The sequence below is a fragment of the Tetrao urogallus genome, assembly GCF_951394365.1.
Source record: "Tetrao urogallus genome assembly, chromosome: Z".
NCBI classification, from domain to species: domain Eukaryota; kingdom Metazoa; phylum Chordata; class Aves; order Galliformes; family Phasianidae; genus Tetrao; species Tetrao urogallus.
Window position 1 is genome coordinate 47,292,716 of NC_136816.1, and position 22,215 is coordinate 47,314,930.

The following is a 22,215-nucleotide window of genomic DNA, read 5'->3' on the forward strand; positions in this document are numbered from 1 at the left end:
TTGGGAGAAGTTTCTGTGACATTTCTATGGATAGTAGTGGTTAAAAATTTTGCTTTTTCTGTACCTTGGATATTTCGTCACTAATTTGTGTGAATGTCCCTTAGTCTGGATCAGAAGTAACTTATATTTTTAATTATATGAGTATTGGAGAGATGATAGAGGAGTATAAGTGTAATAGCTGTTACGATATCTAAAGGAATAAAGATAGATGACACTTGAAGTTAAAGTTGCTAAATTGCAAATTTGTTTTAATGTAGGATTGTCCAGTGGTTGTCAAACAGACTGTGTCAACCATAGAAGAAAAAGACAAAAATGAGAGTACACATTAGCATACTAATAATACAATTATAGATGAGACTTTTCCTACTGGTAGAATTATACCAACAAGACTTCTTCAAGGGTATACAAATGCTAAATATGTCATAATCGCTCTTTGAACTGAAATCTGATAATGTCATTAAGTAAATAAGTTGCATGACTTCAGCAGGAATACTATGTTTAGTTCTAATCACACCATCTTAGAAAACCAACAAGCTCTTAAATACAGGGTTAAGATACAACTCATTCAGTGGTCAGAAGTTGTGAGGTAAGAACAATTTTTCTGTGTGCTCACACATTTCTGTGTTTTGAGTCTTTAAACATCTATGGTGTTAGAAATATTATGTGAAGAAATAAGAGTAGAATTAATTGCTGAAGAAATGATTAAAAAGGAACAGTGAAATGTTGATTTTAAAAATCATTCAGGTTGCATACTTTAAAAAAATACAAAGATTTTAAGTTAGGTGAATAGTCAGCAAACTTGGCTAGACATTTTGCAAGGGAGGTTATTAAAATTGCATTTTGTATGTCAATAACACCATGCATAATTAAGTTAGGTAACTTCAAATCTGGAGGAGATGCAGATTTTCTTTATTCATCTTTGATGTAATTGACAGTGGCAGCCATAACAGAGTTTCTTGCAGGTTTTCTGAAGTTTCTAATGTTTTTCGTAAAACTTAGCTCTCTCATAATGCAAATTTGGCTTAATGTGAAAATGTATTTTAATGCGATATATTATGATAATTTTGAGGCTTTCGTGGCCTTTTTTCTTTTTTGGACCTGAAGATGATGAAAATGGTGGTGGTCTCAATATATTACTGCTTTGTAGTAGTTGTTTTGATGACATAAAAGAAATCTCTACTCCAGAACTTGGAAGTATTGAGGCTGTAACAGAAGAGCTGAGCTGTAAGACTTCTTTAACATGAGTAAACATGCTGTTTGCTGGCAATTTTTGTACATAGTTGGACTGGTGGTATCTAACACTAATCTGGTATCTAACCACTAATCTGGTATCTAATTCTGTACTCACTTGAACATCTCCAATGCTTTTTGAATTAACTGTAATATAACATTTAAAAAGTTTACATTTCTGTTTGATTGCTGATGAGTTCATTATAACAACTATGAGATTTGCATTACTACAAGCTTGAAGTAACTGTTTAGAGAAGAAGACGAAATTTGACCTCAACTCTTCAGCATTAAGCTGAGTCTTAGTTTTAGCTCTTTCCAGGCTACTTCACTCTTGAACTCTAGCCACAGCTCTGACATGAGGCTGCAATTTCACATATGCCTTCAACTGACATAAGCAAAAACTGCTGCCAAAAAACAGTTCCTATTCTCCATGTCTCTGGCAGCTTCTATTTTCTCTACCACCCTGTAAGGGAGTGTAGAAAAATTCTTTGTTTAACTGCATGAGAGTCTGTTATAAACGTAACTTCTCTTTGACTGCTGCTGGGGTAGTTTTAAAACAGATTAGTATCCTTGAGCAGTTTATCCTGGAGTTGCACAAATAACCACTTGTGTCCTGCCACAGCTCAAAGGATCATTCTGAGGACAGAATTGAGTATCTGCAGGCAAAAAGAAGTCAAACTGCCTTTTGAAGAAGTGCTTTTCTGTGGCAGTTGTAGTAGTTACTGATATTACAGTCTGAGCCAGGGGTATTCTGAAGTTCTCAATCCCTTCAGCTACTAAACAATTCAACTCCTTACCACCTAATAAATTTCAGGATGGAGAGAAAAAATTAAGTTAAGCTGATTTATTATTTATTTGACTTCCTTGATGGAAAAAAGTAAGCTGAAGATGCAGAAGGAGGACTTACTTGACTTGAATCAAATGGAAGAAGTATAAGTTCTGAGCATCATCTAGTAAAACGATGGAGGATTGCTTTACAAAGAGTGTGTAAGATACAGTGTCTTACAGCTTTGGTGCTTTGCTGCTTGTCATAAGTATTGTGTTCTGTTACATCTGTTGTGTGAGGAGCACTATAAGGGAAAACAAAGGGAAAATGGCATATTAGAACTTGAGAGAATACTTCAGGAGTTGCCCTGTGGAAAGGTTCCATCTCTTACATAATTGGTAGAACTTTTCCAAGGGCATCTCCTGAAGTCTAGGCAAAGGATCTGCCCACACTGTATTCTGAAATGATATGATATGTCATTGCAATTGTAAAGAATTTGTTTTGAGTAGTGAAGATCTAAGTTTTTAGTCTACCTTTACAGGAAAGTACACAATACTGGATCTCACTTTTCCCATTTCCTTATTCTTATGATTCTCTTAGAATCTCTTAAAGTTTTCATCAGGTCAAATGTAGCATGCAGTGTGGAGGCGTGTCACAAATGAGTGCCAGCACTGAAATAGTAGAGCTTTTTGTCTCTGCCTCTGTTTAGTAGCCTTGCTCACTGCTAAAATACAATTATATTTTGGGTCTCTAGTGCATCTATTACACTCAATTATCATTGAGTGCTAGGTTTCATTGGGATAGTATCTTAGATGATGGCTTTTAAACTGTTCTCTCATGCCACTGCTTGGCATGGTGGAGCACAACAAGTTTTTTAACTGGGGAGTTACAGTCAGTCAGACCTTGGTCAATTGCCTTAAAACTGTTGATGTAAGCTAAATTTCTGGTAGTTTTAATTTTGCTGCGTAGAAAATGTTACACATTTAAAGGAAATCTAAAATTGTACCCTAGTGCTTTTTATTTCCCCTGAGGTGTGCTAATTTGTTAAGCCATTTGTCAATTGCTGTGTTTTTTATTTGGTTTTGTTTGTTTCCTGTAGTTTATCTGAAAAGTTAGGAAATAAGGAACTGTTTTAAATGAGGAACTTGCATTTTTAAAAAATTAGAAAGTGTTATTTACTTTTGTGGGCTTTGTGTGTGTGCATGCTGGTGTAAATGCCACATATTTTTAAAAAATTCATCCTGCTGTGCTTTCTCTGTGTTACATTTGGTAATTAACGTCCTTTCATTTTAAAGCAGTGTGAATAAAAAGTAGCATAAAAATTGAATGGATAGGGAAATAAATTACAAGAGAAAAATCAGATTCAAATAAAAACTTTCTGCTATGTTGCTAATACTGTGGTGGTTAAGATGCAGTGGAAGTTACCACTAGTCAGTAGACAGCCATAACTGAAGTAGAGTGTGCTGGCTAGAGACATTTCCCTTGAGATTGTACGCTGTTTTTACCTTGTGTTTGCTGAAAATTTGGACTGTACATATGAACACGACAGTTTATTTGAATTTAGACATTTAGACAATTAGGCATTTAGACATATGCTGTACCTAGCAAATGAATTAAGAAATGCAAAACAGCACTTTCTGTCCTGATAAGTACACAAGATAACTATTGTTTTTTGACATTTTGAATCCTTTTTTTTTTTTTTTTAGTATATTTTCTGATTTGTCAGGTAAAATCAGATGAAGGTGTGAATGGAAATTTCTTTGCTGCCATTCAGATAATTCAAATAATAACTTCTTTAGACATCTGGAGTCACTGGAGTTTGCTTGTGTGAAAATGTTAAGATGCTCTGTCAATCAGTTCTGTGTATTTAACTGTTTTATATTACAGCACGATTTAAATAATCTTTATGATTTCTTGCTATTGTTTAATATGAAACTGTGACAAGATTATAGATGCTTGTATGAAGTAGTGAACTTTTTTTTTTTTTTTTTCAGATGTTATTTTGAACCTAACTTTATGGTTAACATGTTTGTAGTAAAATGAACAGGGCTGTGACAATGTTAGTCAATTCTAGACACTGCTCTATGTTTATGTTAGAACACAGATCACCTGGAGGAAGCATAAACACTTACAGATTCTGTGTTTCCTGAAATGCACAACTGTATTTTAGTAGCACCATTGGATTTGAATCATTACTTGCAAGCCTGATGGTAAGTGTCTTTGAGGGTGAAGAGAGGCTGGAGCCCAGGATTCCCATGGTTAAGTACATAAAGTTAAAACGATAAAAGGCAGGGTTTTCCAGAGTAGAAGGCACCAGACTGTCCCTGCAGGAAACATCAGACAAAGGTGAGAGGAAGGATAGAGAGTCAAGTTCATGATTAACTAGGGTTTGTAGCAAAAAGACTGAAAGTTGTATTATTTTGCAGAGGTGTGTAACAAGCTGTGTTCTTGACTTCATAGTAAAAAAGAGATAAAAACCTCCTTTATGAAGGTTTTTCTTTTTTCTAATGCTGTTCGTCAAGGTTTCAGTTAGGCAGCTGTACTGCCCATCACAGATGAACATCTTTATCTGTACTTTCAAACAGTGAATATCTTTTAAGTAGATGAGTCTTGGAAGTGCAGAATGCACGCTTAGGCTCTGTGCAGCCCTTAAATCCACACCAGCTATGGAAATCTGTATTTGGGAGTGCATCTGAAGATTCAAAAACCCACTCATTCAGATCAGAAGTTTTTAGAACTTCAGACATGAAATAGTTTGTGAGATCACAGAGGAATCCCACAGGAATACGTTGGGCCAGGGTAGAACAGTATCTTCTCTGTCTGCTGTTGGTTTGCTTTTTTTTGAAATTTGAAACAGGCTGTTGTTAAATTTGCTCATAGGAAATGCAAGTATCCAAAGTAAGGGAAGAGTATTTTCTTTTTTCACTGATTTGCATCATATTACTTTAAAAATACAATGTTTCTATATGGCAAAAATAATGCAAATTGGCTAATTTACTAAATGAGTTTTTAAAATGTTCTCTCTGTGTAAAAAAATAGGAAATATTACCGTCTGTTGGTGGTAGAGGCACTGTGTTACTACAAGGTTGCGCAGGGATTTTACTGGGTTAAATTTTCTTCAGTTTTTAGCTTGATTTAGGCTTCTTTTCCATATTCTTTTCCCTTCTCATTCCTTCCTTCTTATTCCTTCGCCAGTGAAATATGAGGGCTGCTCCAAAAGTAATACTCCTATTTTATTATATTGTCCCACAATATCAGAGGCAGATGTTGGTGGAACAGCAGTAGAGCTTGCACCTTTCCTCCAGTATTGCATTACGTGTTGATGCCCTGTGACAGATGTCAGCAGAGGGGCACTCTGACAAAATGGCGTCTGGCATGGATGCGCTTACAGAGCAAAGTTGTGGAATTGAATTTCTCCATGCATTGATATTCATTCATTCAGTACTCATTGGTATTCATAGACACTTGCTGAATGCTTATGGAGATGAAGCAGTGGATGTGAGCACAGTGAGGTAGCGTGTGGTGCATTTCAGCAATGGTGACAGCACAGCTAGGTCACTTCCATTAGTGCAGGTTTTTATGAGCACGACATGCAGCCTCCTGTTAATCACTGCCAAAGATGAATACCTATTGGTGTTGACTGTGTTGAAATCCAGTATTTTGTAGCTGAGAATTTGCTCTGTCAAATAATTTTATTGTACTGTGTTGTGGTTTCCATGGAAATAAACAGGAGGCATTATTTTTTGGAGCAACCTATGCGTATACTGTACTTGAAAATTTTGAATGTAAGGAGCTTCTGCTATACTTGTTTGCATTATATTACTTTATTAATGTACATGCAAACAAATAATATAGTATGAGAAATCTGTGTTTGCTATTAGTTTAAACTTTAGATTAAGAGATCTTTGTTGCAAGTCTTTATGGAAATAACATAGTTTTAATAGACCTGCTTGTAGTCTTGCACCTCAAACAAACTGTTTTAATTTCAGCCTATGTTCTGTATTGCTATGCAGCTTCTATTGTAATGGATCTAATTCTCATTTTCCAGCCTTTCTCCTAAAAACTTGATTTGTATTTTAATCACTTCCATAGTAGTTTCTTATTACTTCTTTCTGATTTGCTTGCCTCTTTAAAGGACTCATAGGAGTCCAAAATGTTGAATTTGGAGTCTGAAATAAGATTTTTCAATTCACTTTTACATTCACACAGTTTTGCATATTTCTGAGGAGAAATTGAGATGTACAGTTTTTGAAAAACCAGTTGGCTAATTAGTTGCACACTTTGAAGGAATATAACAAATTTTAGGCTTCAGATTTTTAAAGCTTTCCACAGAATTACTTCCCTGCTATTTCTATATTCTACATATCATTTCCACACTTTTGTCCTATTCTTCAGTTTTTCTTAGCTCCTTCAGTACCTCTTCAGCGCTACCTGTACTAAGTGTATTTTTTTTCACAATTGCTTTATCTTCACACAATTTTTTATGCCTTTCCTGGTATATAGATTAGTCTGCAAATAAATGTTTGCTAATATTCTTCACCTAGGCCACTTCTATCACATATATTTCACAATTCTAGATGTGTAGATATGAATTCTGCCAAACATATGAGTAGGTAGTCATGCATTTAATGTGGAACATTTTCATCGTAGAGATACTGCCGTGTATTCAGAATATTTTGTAGTGCTTTGGATTTTGATCAACCAGAATATTTTGAAATATCAGGTAAGACCTGTCAGCACGAACGGGTAGTTACAACAAAACAGCTGGCTTTAACATGGTCTGCTGAAGAATACTGAAATGTTTGTGTATCTACAGTTAAGAAAGATGAAATTAGTGATAAACAATTAATAATTAATAGCTTAAAAGAAAAAGTAGCTTTTTTGTAAACAAGATGTTGTATGCATACAGTTTCCTGATGCATTATGGAAGTATAGGTTAGTATATATAAGCTCTCATACTTAAGAGTGAAATGTGATAGTGGTGCTTAATTTCAGCGTTCTGAGTTAGTTCGGAAAAAGCAGTGAAATCATGCTGGTAATGAATTTTAAATTTGGGAGATGATCAATGCAGTGATAATCTAGTAGTGATTTTGCCCAGATGACTAAATGTCTGTCTAAAGAGCATTTCATAGAGTTGTTTGAGTTGGAAAGGACCCTTAAAAATCATCTATTCCAGCTCTCCTCCAAATAAACAGGGACGTAGTAATGAAGTAAATAATGAGATGAGGACATGCCAATTAGCAAGAATTATTATTTTTTCTTAGGATATTTTATGTTTATTTTCTCATTTATTTGCAATATTTGACGAGAGTCTGGGATACCATTCCAGGATATACTTTGGTTGGATTCCTGTAATGGAAGTGCAAGCTGAAGTCTTGCAAAATAGCAACAAAAAATTTGCGTGCTGACGTAAGATGTTCACCAGTCTCTTTGTTGGTTATAGATAAATGCTCAAAGATATAATTGATAAAGAGGTGTCATGAATGATTTTGTTTTATTCTTTTCTGCCAGCCATTCTTCCTGACTGTTCCATCACAGTCTTCTAATAATGCCAGAGGCTAGCTGTTGGTAGATAAAATGCTCAGAAGGACTTGCCAAGGGTAAATACAAGTCTTTGACTTGAAGGAAGTTAAACTTTAAAAAGTAACGCTTAAACTTTTTCAAGATGAAAACATACTGTGTTACAGATGTGGTTGCATAGTGTGAATGATCTCATTTATTCCTTTTTTTTCATCAAAGTTGTCACTGAAGTTCTGAAATACCACAATATGGCCTATAAATTGATTAAGAAGAGCATTCAGTATCAACCAATCTTTGAATTGAAGAAAGTTATTAATCTCTTTTCTTTAGGTATCTGATGTCCAAAGCAGCTGCAGATCAACTCCCTCTCCATGTGACATCACTAGAAAACGCTAGCCTGGTGATGTCACATATACCACAGAACCCCGCTGCAGAATGGAGCAGGCCTATTAAGGGTAAGGTAAGTTTTCTCCCTCCACCACCACCCCTTTTCAACAATATTGCATGGTTTTATAAGATTTCTAATTTTCTTAATTTTATATCCGCAGGATATAAAGTAAAGACTAAAGAAAATCTTGTAAAACTGCATAATATTGTGGTTGTGTGTGTGTGTGTTTATTTAAACAACAACAACAACAACAACAACAACCAAAAAAAAAAAAAAAAAAAAAAAAAACCAAAACCAAAAACAAAAAAAACCTCCCCTATAAAGTTCAGTCCTTACCCCATATATCAGTATCCTGGCTCCAGTCTGCTTTGGGGTTCCATGATGAGTATGCCAGAATAGTGTATGTTGGGACATCACGGAGAGTGGAGTCAGCATTCCCTGGCTGCTCTGGATGTCAGAAACCTAATTTTAAAAGGTAAGTTTTCAGTTCAAAATGTGTTGAATGTCTCTGTGTGCATATATGGAAACATTCAGCTCATTTCTTCAATTTTTTTTGTATTTGTATTTTAAAATTTTAGTTGTAGAACGGGGTACGAGTTACATCTTGTCCTCTGTCTAGGCCATTGTTGTTTTGTACTCAATGCCATGCGTTGTATTTCTGGAGGCAAGTACACGGTTTTGCTCATCACTATTTGAAAGAAAATAGTAATTAGCAGTTCAGATTAATGTATAGAAGCAGTGCTATTGGGAATGTAAATTACAAGCCACACAAGAGCATAATTCTGCACACATCCAAGTTAGCTACTGGATATTTCTGCTTACATATTTGGCTTGGAATGTAGACTGTTAAAGCTTAACGAAACTTAAAATTAGTTCCAGTACACTGAAGAGGAACAGTTTTTTCACACATATTAAAAGCAATATCTTCATTGACAGAGAACTTTTTCCAGCAAAGACTATCTTGGGTTGATGTGATTGAGTATTTTTATTTCATGTCTACTAATAAAGCCCTATTGGATTTCATAGACAAGTAAGGTAGTGCATCCAGATCTGCAGATCTACATGCCAACCATTTATGAGAGAACTGAATTGTGAAGCTGTAATAGCTATTTAATTGTATAAAATCTTCTGTTCCACTACTTCACTCATTGCTGAATTTCATATGCAACTACATTTTAATGTCTTTGAGTAGAAAGTTCTTTGCTGTTCTGTGCTGGTAAGTACCTTTTGTACCCTGAGGTGTTGCATTCTATTTATTTGTTAATCTTGTTACCACATCAAGTCATATTCAAAGGCTTTGTCTTTCATCTGAAGGAATCCACTAGAGAGGGACCACTGCAGGTCTCCCTACCTTCAGAAAGCACTATTACTGTTTATGCAGCAGGTCAGCCAAGGCCTGATAAGCTGAAATCTGAAAGCAAAATGAAATGGAAACTCAGCAGCTTTTCTGGGACAAGCTGTTCTAACTGTAGGTTTCTGATGAAAGTATGTCTTCTAAATTCCAACCTAAACCTTACCTGAGTTTCAGTTTGTGGATGTTTTCCTGCACTTATATCATTTAGTGTAACTGAGAAGAGTCTGCAACATACCTATTTGTAAAGGAAGGTTTATGTTCTGTAGAAAGTAAGCTGATATGTATTGCTGAAGTGAGAGTTAAGTTATAGCTTCATCAGTCATTGATTAGCTTTTTACCTGGAGAAACACTGGGCTATGTGTTGTGGTTTAACCCAGTTGGAAGTGAAGCACCACACAGCCCTTTGCTCCCTCCCTCCACACAAGTGGAGTAGGGGAGAGAATAAAGGTAGAGAGGAATGTAAAACATACGGGTTGAAATAAGGACAGTTCTACCAGAAAGAAAGAGAGCAGAAAATAAAAGGATATGCAAAAAAAGTGATACACAGTGTGACTGCTCACCACCACTGACCAGAGTGCAGCCAGTCCATGAGTAATGGTACTCTCTGTCCTCAGTGAGCTCCCCACAGTTTCATTCTGAGCACTGCCCTTACTGCTTCTGAGTAAAGGATATTATAATTTGTGTGTGTTGTGTGTATGCCAGAGATTTATTACAAACTAATAAACCATAGTAAGAAAAGTGAGTAGTTAAGATACAGGAAAATAATTAATTTTAAAAAAGTTATTGTATTGGTACATAACTGCATTAAAAAGATTTGGAAGCATATGTGGAATTTCAGATTTAAGATTACACTTAACATTTGCTACAGTTTTCAGGAAAAGCCTATCCATAGCATTGTGTTTCTGTCTTTTTATTTTTCAAGTAAGGAGTAAAGTAGCCTATAGTAATAGCCTTTTTTGAAGTGATAATGAAGGCAGTAACATTTTAAGACTCCTTCTTGACTAAGCCCTATGCTTGTGTCAGGCTATTCAATGCATGATACTGTTATCGTTTCAAAGCTTATTCAATGATTCAGCTGGTATTTATCAGGCTCGTAAAAGCTCCCTTTTCTCTTCTTAAACCAAGATCTTACTCTCATTTAAAAATAAATTAGCTTCTCAGAAATTGACTATTTCCTGTGAACTCTGTAGTTGTTCTTAGTATAACTGTTCTTGTTATATACTGTGTTTTAATACATACCATTCTTTGCTTTATTGGATGCAGGTACAGCATTTCCATACCTTGACAGTAGTGGCATCATTCATATTTTGCTTTGGCAAAAGTGTAAAAATTAATTCCTTTTAAAACTTCCTGTAAAATGTTTTTTATATATCACAGGAAAAATAAATCTGTGCACTAATTCTCTCATACATTTAATTCTCTCATAGCAATTAATTATATTTACTTCTGGTATTAAGAAATTATAACAAATGCCTTTTGTAAGCTGCAGTATGCACAAGAACGGTTTTCTGTTGCAGTGCTCAGTGGCAAGTTTTATGCTGCACTGTGTTGTTTGAGCAAATCTGACTGGCCAGAAATTGAAGAAAGTAGAACGCAGTTTCCTAGCTTGTCTGTGGGCTCAGCACTAAGTGTTACGTTGTAATGTGGCATAATTTCATACTTAAAACCTTTTGATTTTTCTTTTATTTTAATTGGAGAATGAAAGAAGAGCTGTTCATTTTGTAATGTAACATGTAAATTATTACCCGTAAAAATAACTAAGATACCTGATCTCCAAAGCATTCAGCCTGATTGATTTTGCTGCACTTTGGAGAGATCAGCTGAAATTGATAGAAAGGAATTATTCAGTAGTCCCTAGAAATGTCATTATTGCAGACTGCTGAAAGGCAGTTAAGTTGACATTTATGTTGTCTTTCCTGCCATAGGTTTCTTTCTATGCTGGACCGCAGGAAGCCGTTAAAGATAAGAGTTCTATCAAAAGGAAAACATATGTATAAAAGAAATAACTTCCCAAGTGTTACTTCTTTTTCATGCTGAACCGTAATCTATTTACTGTCTTAACATTTTCTCAGACAAGTCAAGAGAGAAAATCCTCATTTATGTAAAATGCACAAAATTTGTAGAGTGGCAGAAGAACTGACGAATACCACATCCCTTTTTATAGCTGCTTGTATGTCACAGAATCATAGAGTATCCCAATTTGGACAGGACTACCCAAAATTCAAATCATATTTCTGAGAGTGCTGTCCAGACACTTTCCAAACTCCTGAAGTCTTGGTGTTGTGATCTCTGCCATTCCTGGGCCATTCCTGACCACCCTCATGGTAAATAAAAACTTTCCTTATACCTAACCTGACCCTTCCCTGTTGCATCTCCTTGCCATTCCCTCAGGTCCTGTCTCTCTTACCAGAGAGCAGAGGTCAATGGCTGCCCTTCCATTCCCCTTGTGAGTAGGCTGCCATGAGGCTTCCCTCAGTCTCTAATTAACTGAACTAACCTAGGGACATCAGCTGCTGCTTATATGTCTTCTCCTTTAGACATTCCACTATCCTTGTTGCCTGCACTAGTTTTATGACTTCATATTTTGGCACCCAAAACGGCATATAGTTCTTAAGTTGAGGCTGCAGCAGTGCAGAGTAGTGTTACATTCACTTGTCTTCACCAGCTAGCAGTGCTGAGCCAAATGCATCCTAGGATATAGTTGGTCCTTTTGGCTTCCAGGGCACATCGAGTCATGTTCATCTTGCCATCAGCTAAAATCCCCAGATCCATTCCTGTGGGGTCGCTTTCCAGCCTTTTTTACCCTAGCCTTTGCTGGGATTGTCCCATCTCAAATGCAGAATCTACCACTTGCTCCTGTTAAGTTTCACACAGTTGGTGATTGCCCATCTCTCTAAACTGTATTGTCAAGGGATTCAGCAGCTCCTTATTTAGTTTCGTCTGTAGACTAATGCAGTATACATTCAACTCCTGCATCCAGGTCGTTCATAACAATGCACAGGAGATCTAGCCCTAAAACGAAGTCCTGTGGAACTCCAGCAGTGACTGGCCATCAGCATGATAAAGTCCTCTTTAACCCTTTCAACCTGACTCATCAGCCTATTGCCCACCCACTGCATTACATATTTGTCTAACTGTATGCTGGACCTTTTATCTAGTACAATATTGGAGAAAGAGTATCAAAAGATTTTCTTAAATCAAAAAAGATTACATCAACTGTCATCCCTTAGTCTGCTATGTGTGTAATCTTGTCATGAAAAGATACTAAGTTTGTTAAATAGAACTCTCCCTTCCATGAGCCTGTCTTGGCTATGACCAATAACTGCATTGTCTTTCAGGTGTTTTTCATAAACTTCAGAATAATCTTCATAATTTTAACAGACACTGAAGTGAGACTGACAAACCTGCAGTTACCAGGGTCTTCTTTGTAATTCTACTTGAAAACTGTGACATTTGTCAGCTTCCAGTTTACTGGGACTTCTCTTACTGGGACTTCTCCAGATTGCCAAGATCATTGACAAGTGATTGAGGTCTTGTGGTGACATCGGCCAGCAATTTGAAGATCCTGGGATGAATTCCATTGTTCTCCATAGACTTATATATATATGGTCAGAGCAGAAATTTCCGACAAATGCAGGGTTGACTGGGAGTTTATCATTACTGCAGTAATCATCCTCTACCTCAGAGCCCATCATCCATGCCGAAGGCAGAGGTGAAAAATACATTAATTGTCCCTGCTTTATCTGTGTTCTTATTTATGAGATGACCATCCTCATCGTGTAATAGACCAATGTTACGTCTGGTCCTCCAGTCCTTTTTTTGCTTACATATTTTAAATACCCTTTTTGTTTTGTCTTATAGTACCAGCCAACTTCAGCTCTCAGTGATGTTTGGCTGCATTGATTTTTTCCATGCAGTGGCAAACAGCAGCTCTGTAGCTCACCCTTTTCACCTGATGTTACTTCCAGTGTCCATACATTTTCCTTTTCTGTCAGAGCTTGAGAAGAAAATTCCTGCTGAGTCAATCCAGACATTTATCTTACTTTAAATGACTTCCGATATTTGGAATTACCTCCTGCCCTCTTAGAAGATGGTTGTTAAAAAGCAGTCAGCACCGGTAAATCCCTGTACCTTCAGAAGCATATGTCCGGAGGACCTGGTTAACTAGTTCTTTAAGCAACCGTAGCCTACTCTCTCCATATCCAGCACCGAAATTTTGCTGGAAAAATTCAGTCCACAAAGGAATGTAATGAAGTTAGAGAATTATTGGGAAAAATTCTTAGTATGGATTTAATACTTAGTATGGATTTAATACTGTTTAGAAAAGTGTTTGGCACTATTACAAATACTGTGTTTTCTTCTCTTGCATTTTCCCTATTTAAGTGAATTACAACAGAAAATAGAATCATAGGATGTCACAGAATCGTAAAACAGAAAAAGTCCCAAGCTGGAAGGGACCTCGTGGATGATAGAATCATGTGTTGGTCACTCTGAAAGTAATGCCTTCTGTTTATTTCCATGGAAACTACAACAGATAACAAAGAGCACAGTAACACTGTTTGAAAAAGAGAAAACTTTCAGCTATGAAACTGTCAAAACAGAGTCGCCACTATTAGCAAAGTGTTTTTACCAGTGATAAATAAGAGCCTTCATGCCACAGTTGTAAAAATCTGCACGGCCATCTGGAACATGGCTTGTCTTTAACATTGCTGTCACTACTGCTGAAATGGACCATCCACCACCTCACTGTACTCACATCTACTGTTTGATCTCCACAAACATTCTCAGCAAATGTCAATGAATGTCAGTGGGTGGAATTTTTTCTGCGTGGAGGAACTGGATTCCACACCTCAGCTTCATACGCACTTCCATGTCAGACGTCATTTTGTCAGACTGTCCCTCTGCTGCATGAGTTGCACAGCAACAAAATGTAATGGAATATTGGTGGGATCATTCAACCTCTACTGCCATATCACCATCTGCCTCTAATGTGGTGGGCCAACAAAGCCAAACAGGAGACATTAATTTTGGAACAGCTCTCATAGGATGGCTTGGGTTGGAAGAATCCCGCAGGAGTCATCAAGTCAACTCCTGGCTTCACATGGGACTACAGGACTACCTGAAATGTGGCCATATTTCTTGCTGTCCAAATATTTCTTGAACTCCAGCAGCATGAGGCTGTGACCACTGCTATGGGCAGCTCGATCCATGCCCACCATTCTCTGGTGGACAACCTTTTCTAACCCCCACCTGACCCACCCCTCTCAGCTCTGTGCCATTCACTGGGGTCCAGTCACTGTCAGAGAGCAGAACTCAGCACTGCCCCTCTGCTCCCCTCATGAGGAGCTATACCTGCCATGAGGCCTCCTGTCAGCCTCCTCTGCTTTCAGCTGAACAAACCCAGGGTCCTCAGCTGATCCCCCTGCGTCTTGCAAAAATATATTTTTCCCTGAATATGTTTTATCCTCATTCAGCCTTTCCAGACTGATCAAACATGAAGATGGAAGATGAATACCGAATGAAATACAAAAATATAATGCAAAAACTGTTTTCTCCCTGAGAACTATAGTAAATTATTTTTGCAAGTAAAAATATAAATGATATCGTTTAAGTTAAATGAATTTATTGTAAGCTTTAGTGTATAAATTTAATAATTGAAAGTGTAATTGTATGGTTGGCTTCCCCGACTGGAGTGGACAACTATACATGTCAGTTACCAACATAAGTAATTTTAAATACATAGTGTTTTTGTAGGATTCTGTTTCAATTTTAATTTTAGCTGTAAAAAAATGAACATCGTTATTTTATTACTTTTTTAAGTAGGATGTTATCTGTCTGTGATACAGAAAATACAGAAATACTCCTTTGTCTTACATGCACTAAGGGTAGAAAAAGCTGTGGAACTTATTAATGTTCTTTTTCAGGTTACTTTCTTTCAATACTGCATTAACATGTACCAGGATTATTGTAGGACTGATGCACAATAACAAGATTCAGATTTAATGCAATGATAAATAGATTATATTTATGTTTGCAGGGAAGATGGTACCACCGAAAACAAGCAGTAAAGGAATTGCATGGTACGTTGATACGACTGCTTAATGAACTGTTGCCATGGGAACCAAAGCTAATGAAAGCATTTCAGAGGAACAGGTAATCAGCTACTCTTTTTTTTGTTAACAATGGTGCATGTAATAAAAACAGGACAAAATTCACCTTTTGAAAATAATATTAGTTGTCCTCTCAAAGAAACTGAAGAGAAAACAGGGAGGCATAGTCAGTGCTTTGGTTCAAATGTTTTTTTGTATTCCAGATCTAGTGTCTCTTAAGCAAAACTAAAGTTAACCCCAAATATTTTTTTGTCTAAAATGTTCTAAAATCCTTAATCATGCATAACCTGGTAGTTATAACACTACAAAGTAGGACTTGTATTGCTGTTTAGTTGATACATCAATGAATGAGGACTTACTGTGGCACTTTGTGTCTGACTACATACTGTCTTAACCTATCTGAATGAGTTGCTGATGAATTCTCTGCAAAGCAATTCAAAGCAATTATTAAAACATCTTTATAGAGCTGCAAGTTTAGAATTCATCTAGAATGAGATATAACTGAGAAATATCAGACAAGTAAGGAAAAGTGTTAGCAGCAGTTAAGATAGATGTGTAGCATCTAAATTCTAAGCCCTGGGGAGACTTGATAGTGATTTTATATGGTCATTTTATCTTGAATTATGGTGTCACTGTTGTCTGTTAGGTGTATAGTTGTTGCTAAAATCACATATCTGTTTTATCACGTAGACACTGAAAGAGTAGATAATGATTTAGAAGCATGTGTCAAATGACAGGGAAAGTTGGGCTGCTGCTAATATGTTAAATGTGAAGGAAACAACTTAAATAGTTACATGGTGCAGAACTAATTCTGAAAATGTAATAGGTATTACATTAGAAAAAAACCAAAGCAACACAGAGACAGTAAGAGTTGGTTCCTTAGTAGCTCAGTTCATGGGCATCACACATGAACAAAGATCCTTATTTGAAATCTAGGATGTTGTTAAACATTTTACTTTATATAATAGTCCAAAGTGCAAGTTTTGCTCTTTCCTATTCTTTTTGAGTTTCTATTCATTTTTCTTAGCTGTTCTTTTCTGCTTGTGTGTAGCAATTCAGACTCCTTCAGAAATGTGTCAGGTGTATTATTAAAAGAATTCCGTTTTCCAGAGTGCGGGCTCTCTTTTATTCCCTCATGCAAATTATCCTTCAGGTAAATTCTATTATGGAATAGGTTTTGTTTATCAACTGTGGTGCTCAAGTGAGCGGCCACATAATGTGGAAGCAGAACTATCATTTGTAAGGTGTATTCATAGGAGTACTGTATTTGAGTAGGTCTGACCAGTTTTTATAAGTGATCTGGATGGCTGAAGTCTAGCATATGTATGTGCTGGTAGCTAAGGAAACATGCATTTCATGTAGAGAATTGTTTCTCAAATGAACTTAACTCATCTTCCTCAATGTGGTTTAGGCTGAAACCCAAATTTCTTCATCTAGCCTAGTCATTTCTGAGACAGAACTATTTGGACGGAGACATAGCATACTTTTGAAAAGCTTGAAAAACAATCTTTACAAATTGAGAGGAGAGAGAGATGGATAGGGGAAGGCTAATTCAGTGTCCTGATTCATTATGCAGCTGCTAGGCAACAGTGTAGTACAAATGACAAGTGGTGAAAAAAGGTATCCTGAAAGAGAGAACTCAACTGAATAAAGGTTGCTTATGCTAGTATAAGCAGCAGCACCATTACAACTCTAGCTGCAGTTGCATTGTGTCATCCAGTTAACTCTGCTAATTACATGACAGTCTTGGCCTTCTTGGTTGCTGAGGGCTGTGCAGAACTCCTTCCATCATTGCAAGACCTCCATGTGGATTAAAAGTTCGGAGTTCTACCTCTTCTTCTTTGTAGTCTTGAAATAGTAGAAGTACTCTTTATGACTGAAATCCGTTTTTAAATTTTAATACAATAGTTGTTAACTTGGATCATTCTGTAGTTCCCTAGTGTACTTCTGCATCTGGACTTAAAGTTTGAAGTCCTAATGACAGAGCTGATGAAGTATCTCACCCTCACTACATCTTACATAATCTTCAAGGTTGTCTTATCAGTGAGAGTGTGAAAGCTACGATATACTAATAGGTCTTTCTAGGTCATATTACATGCCATGGGCCCAGAACCCCAATTTCAATTCATTCTGCAGCCTTTAACCTCTACCATACGAATGCTAGTTTCCTGCTCAACTACAGCAGTGCCCCTGCTTGGCCATGGGTCTTGCTGATCTGGCCTGACTTCAGCCTGACCTCAGACCTGCATCATCAACTTGGGCCTGCTCAACAATCACAGGACTAAGTAGCCATCACTGGATCCAGTCCTGACCAAAAACAGTGAATTGACTTCCCAGCTTAACCTCAGACCCACCTCATCACCAGGAACTTATCTGTAGATTTGAGCTCTTGATTGAAACCAACTACCATCTCCAGGACTGCCTTGTACCCTCACTTAGACATAGTGGGATGATGTTTTGACTTGTGAGTTTTCTGCTCTATCAGCTGTAATACTCTGTTTAGCTCTTCCTCCCAACCCTCACCTCTTAGGGAGCAGCTAGACATTGCTGCACTCAATGCAAAGAATTGCAATTTTAACCCGTAAAAATGGGTAAAATTAAGATCTTAATATCACAGAGACTGACTTTAGGTGCAAACAGGAGTCTAGATTCTCTTCCACACAGAATACTAATTGCTATCATCTCTTTATTCTTTTGCTGATTAATCCTCCTGGATATTGTGTTGGTTACCACCAGCTGAATCATGCAGTTCACTGTATTTGTACGCTAAAATATCCCTAGATCTCATCTAAACAATGGCGTAGAAGAAGGGACAATGGAAATACGCAGCAGTTTAGGAGTATCAAGATAAGTGTGCTATAAAGTGGATGTGTTTCTGAAGAGTGTTCAAGTGAGTAAAGCAGCTATGTAATTCCATCATATGTACATTCTTAGCGGAGTGTGAGCCTGTGAAAATGACAGTGGCAGCTGTTCACTTGACCCAGAAAATAAAAGGTTGTCTTAAAGGAGCAAGTTACATTATGGTCCCATAGCTGAGCCAAAAGCATGATGCATTCAAGAAAACAAGGTTTACCTAATTTGTCTAGTTGAAGCTGTTTTCAGAGGCAAGATTAGTCTTGTTGCATTTAATACTCAATATTCTTGTCACAGTGCAAGATGAATTAAGAAACAGAAAATAAATGCAGTTTAACAGTGATGGTCATATTTGACTCAGTCTTTTTTGCTTATTGTTTAAGGATTTAATGGCATACAATTCAATTTTGGCAAGGAAAGGGATGTTACTGTCACTTCACATTTTCTGGGTTTTAGAGACTTGCAGAGCTACCCTGAAAATTTCTTCTTCTGTGGCAGCAAATGCAATTAAGAGAATTTTAAAAGAGAGTAATATTTTTTTGTAAAGTTAGTTTTGTTACTTTCAAGGTCTAGATTGAAGAAGGACTACGATGAATTTAAAAGACATCCAGACCATGATAAATTTACCAGAGAATTGTGGAGTAATGATGAAAGTGAGGTTGATGCTGGCAAAGATTGTTTTGCAATAGTAAGCAGTAAATCTTCAGAGTCTGCAGAATATGTGGAAATTCCCAGAAAAGATCACCCAGACAATGGTAAGCATTTACTGGAATTTGATAGCCTGAACTTGATCCAGGAGCTGAATGAAATTGACTGAGGAGCTGAATTTTTCCATCTGGGCTTACATTATATTTTTTCCCTTAGCTACCATTGTGATAATACTGAAATATATTTTGATTTATGTCTGACAGGTGTGAAATAGGAGGGTGCAGACATGATCGAGATGAAAATTTTGATTTGTGGAAAGTTACTATTTTGTTGTTTAACTATTTATGTGATCATGCAATGTATCTGTTCAAAATTTACCTTTATGGTGGGATGACTCCAGCAGCCCACCCAGCCACTCTCTCATTCCCTGTTCTCAGTAAGACAGAGTAGAAGATAAGATGGGAGATCTTATGGATCAAACTAAAGAGAAGAATAGACTAAACATGTAGAAGATCAACTGATTTCCAGTTGGAGAAAGATGATCAGAAACAAAGATAAAACCTTGACCATGTCCATCCCTAACTGAGCTTTTTTAATTCCCAAATACTCCTTCCCTGCACTGAGTGGCACAATGGTGATGGAGAATGGCGGTTACAGTCAGTTCATAGTAGTTTGTCTTTCATTGCTCCGCCTTTATTCAGCTCTAGTACAGGTTGTTCTCATGGGCTGCAGCTCATTGAATTGCAGGATGGTCTGGGATTGAAGGGACTTAGAAGCCCATGCAGTTCCAGCCCCAGTGCCTTGGCCAGGGTTGTCATCCACTAGATCAAGTTGCTTTAAGTCCCATCCAAACTGTCCTCTGTCCTCCAGAGATGGACACCCACAACTTCTCTGGTTAACCAGGTCCTGGTACCTCACCACTCTCTCAGTAAAAAATTTCTTCCTAACATCTAACCTAAATCTTTCCTCTTACAGTTTAAAACCATTCCACCTTGTCCTGTCAGTATCAGACTTTGTAAGAAGTTGGTCACCCTCCTATTTCATAAGCACCCTTAAGTTCTGGAAGGCTTCAGTGAAGTCTCCCCAAGTCTCCTCCAGCCCGACTCCTCAATCTTTCTTCATAAGAGAGATGCTTCAACCTTTAGATCACCTTCATGGCTCTCCTCTGGACCAACAGCTGTGGGCCCAGGCTTGGATGTGGTACTCCAAGTGGGACCTCACCAGAGCAGAACAGAATGGAACAATCCCCTCTTTCACCCTGTTGACTACCCCTTTTTTAATGCAGCCTAGGATACAGTTGGCCTTCTAGGCAACAAGTGAACACTACTGGCTCATGTCAAGCTTTTCATCCACCAGAACTTCCAAGGTCTTCTCTGCAGGGCTGTCGTCAAGGAGTTTTTTTCCCAGTCTTCAGTCATGTCTTGGATTGCCCCAACCTGAGGTCCACAACACCTTGCATTTGGCCATGTTGAACCTCGTTAGGTTCACTTTTCAAATTTGTCCAGGTCCCACTGGATAGCATCTCCTCCTATTGTATCAACTGCTCCACTCAGTCTCATCAGCAAACATGACTGAGGGTGCACTCAATTCCACTGTCAAGGTCATTAATACAGAAGAGCATTGGTCTCAAAGCAGACCTCTTGGATACACCCCTTGTCACCAGCCTGGAAATAGAACTGTTGACCACAACCCTCTGGCTATGACCATCCAATTTCTTATCCACTGAAACTCCATCTTCCAAATCCATATCTTTCCAATTTAGAAATGAGAAGTTCTTCAAGAGCTGTTACAGTATGAGTCCACAGGTTACTATCTTTTGGAATAAGAATGCTCCAAAATCAGTCTTATTCTTCATGGATCCCAAAACGTATGAGGAGCCTAATCCAGTGTGAGCACTCCATGGGCTGCTATTTCCTTCAGGCTATCTGAACCTGCTGCAGTGTGGAATCTTCCATGGACTGCATGGTCCCAGCTGTATTTGGCACAGGGGCAGCTCTTACCTGTTCTCTGTGAGGCCAGTCCTGCAGCTTCCCCACTACCAAAACCTTATTATGTGAAACTGGTACATCACTGAACTGGAAACAACAGTCAGCACCTCAGAGACTGCTCTTCATAGTTGTCGTGGCAAATGCTCATTTGGTTGTTAGGAGCACATCTGCCTCTCCAGCAACCCAACCCAGGAGTCACTTGTGTTGGGCCACTGAAGCCAGTCCAGTTCACCCAGGGACTCCTGGTCTCTCGTCAGGCTGAGAGGTGTCCTGTTTGCAAGTTGAACCAGTGGCAAAGTTGAGCATGCATCCCAGAGAGAGAGATGCATATGCACACAACAGTGACACAGCTGGTCATGCAGACTGCCACAGACAAGATGCAACTTTGTTAGGGGCTCACATAGAACATAAGCAGACATCTGCTTTTTAGTTGGTAGATGCTTACTGATGAAAACACATACATGATATGCTCTAGGTTAACAAATACACGTTTGCCGATTCCCTCAGTGCTGGCATATCCCCCTCTGTCCACCTGCCTGAATCCTGGGTCCCTTTAGTCACCTCACAGTTTCCCCCTGCTCTCTAACTGGTCCAGCTTGATACTTGCTGCAAACACTTAGCACTCATATACATTTGTTTTGCAGGTACTCTACACTTGTTAGTTTCCCTGGATACACAGCACAAACCTTTCACCCACCTGATACCGTAGGCTGGACCTTAACCTCCTTCAGATCCAGCCTGAAGTTTGCTGTGAATTAGCTGTGCATATCCCTGTGCACATCCTGTTTGGGGAAGATGAAGATGCTTGGGCCTTCTTTCACAGTTGTTGTTAGCAGGCACATGGGCTGTGATATGTGGAGCAGTGTGGACCCCTAACTCACACCGGTTTCCTCAGTCATTGATTTTCAGGACACACACACACCATTCCCAGCCCACTGGCCACACTTGCTCCAGTATCTGACACTGCAGGCTTAAGATATGTACACCAACAGTCTGACTCCAGTAGTTAGCCTCAAATCCACTCACATTGGTATTCCCAGTAGCTGGCACTCTGGGACACAAATTCTGCAGGATCCTCTCTAGATCCATGTGTCTATGGCCCCTCCAGCTATTTATGCTGGGAGCCCTGCTCCCCCAGTCAGTGGTGCCTACTGCCATGGTCTAAGATCTCATTCACAAATACATCTCACTGCTAGGTGTCAGTTGGTCCTTGCAGCATAGACACACACGGATGGGAGTGAGATTATACAAAGAGATAGTTACGAAAGGATTTAACAAAAAGATCTAAGAAGGTAGGACTGTCTGTGGCGATCAGACACAGCACTCAGTCAAATGAGAGTACAGGCCACATTTTGGAC

At 38.1% G+C, this 22,215-nt stretch overlaps 1 protein-coding gene across 1 annotated transcript in view; it reads left to right on the plus strand.

The window, feature by feature from the left end:
• BRD10 (bromodomain containing 10) overlaps nucleotides 1–22,215 on the plus strand; it is a gene marked incomplete at both ends in the record, with an annotated part of 59,374 nt that overhangs the window by 32,883 nt on the left and 4,276 nt on the right. Inside the window, 2 exons of the mRNA XM_079548903.1 lie at nucleotides 15,296–15,411; nucleotides 18,789–18,976. Of these exons, the coding sequence (XP_079405029.1) occupies nucleotides 15,296–15,411; nucleotides 18,789–18,976 (304 nt within the window). The remainder of the gene's footprint in view (nucleotides 1–15,295; nucleotides 15,412–18,788; nucleotides 18,977–22,215) is intronic.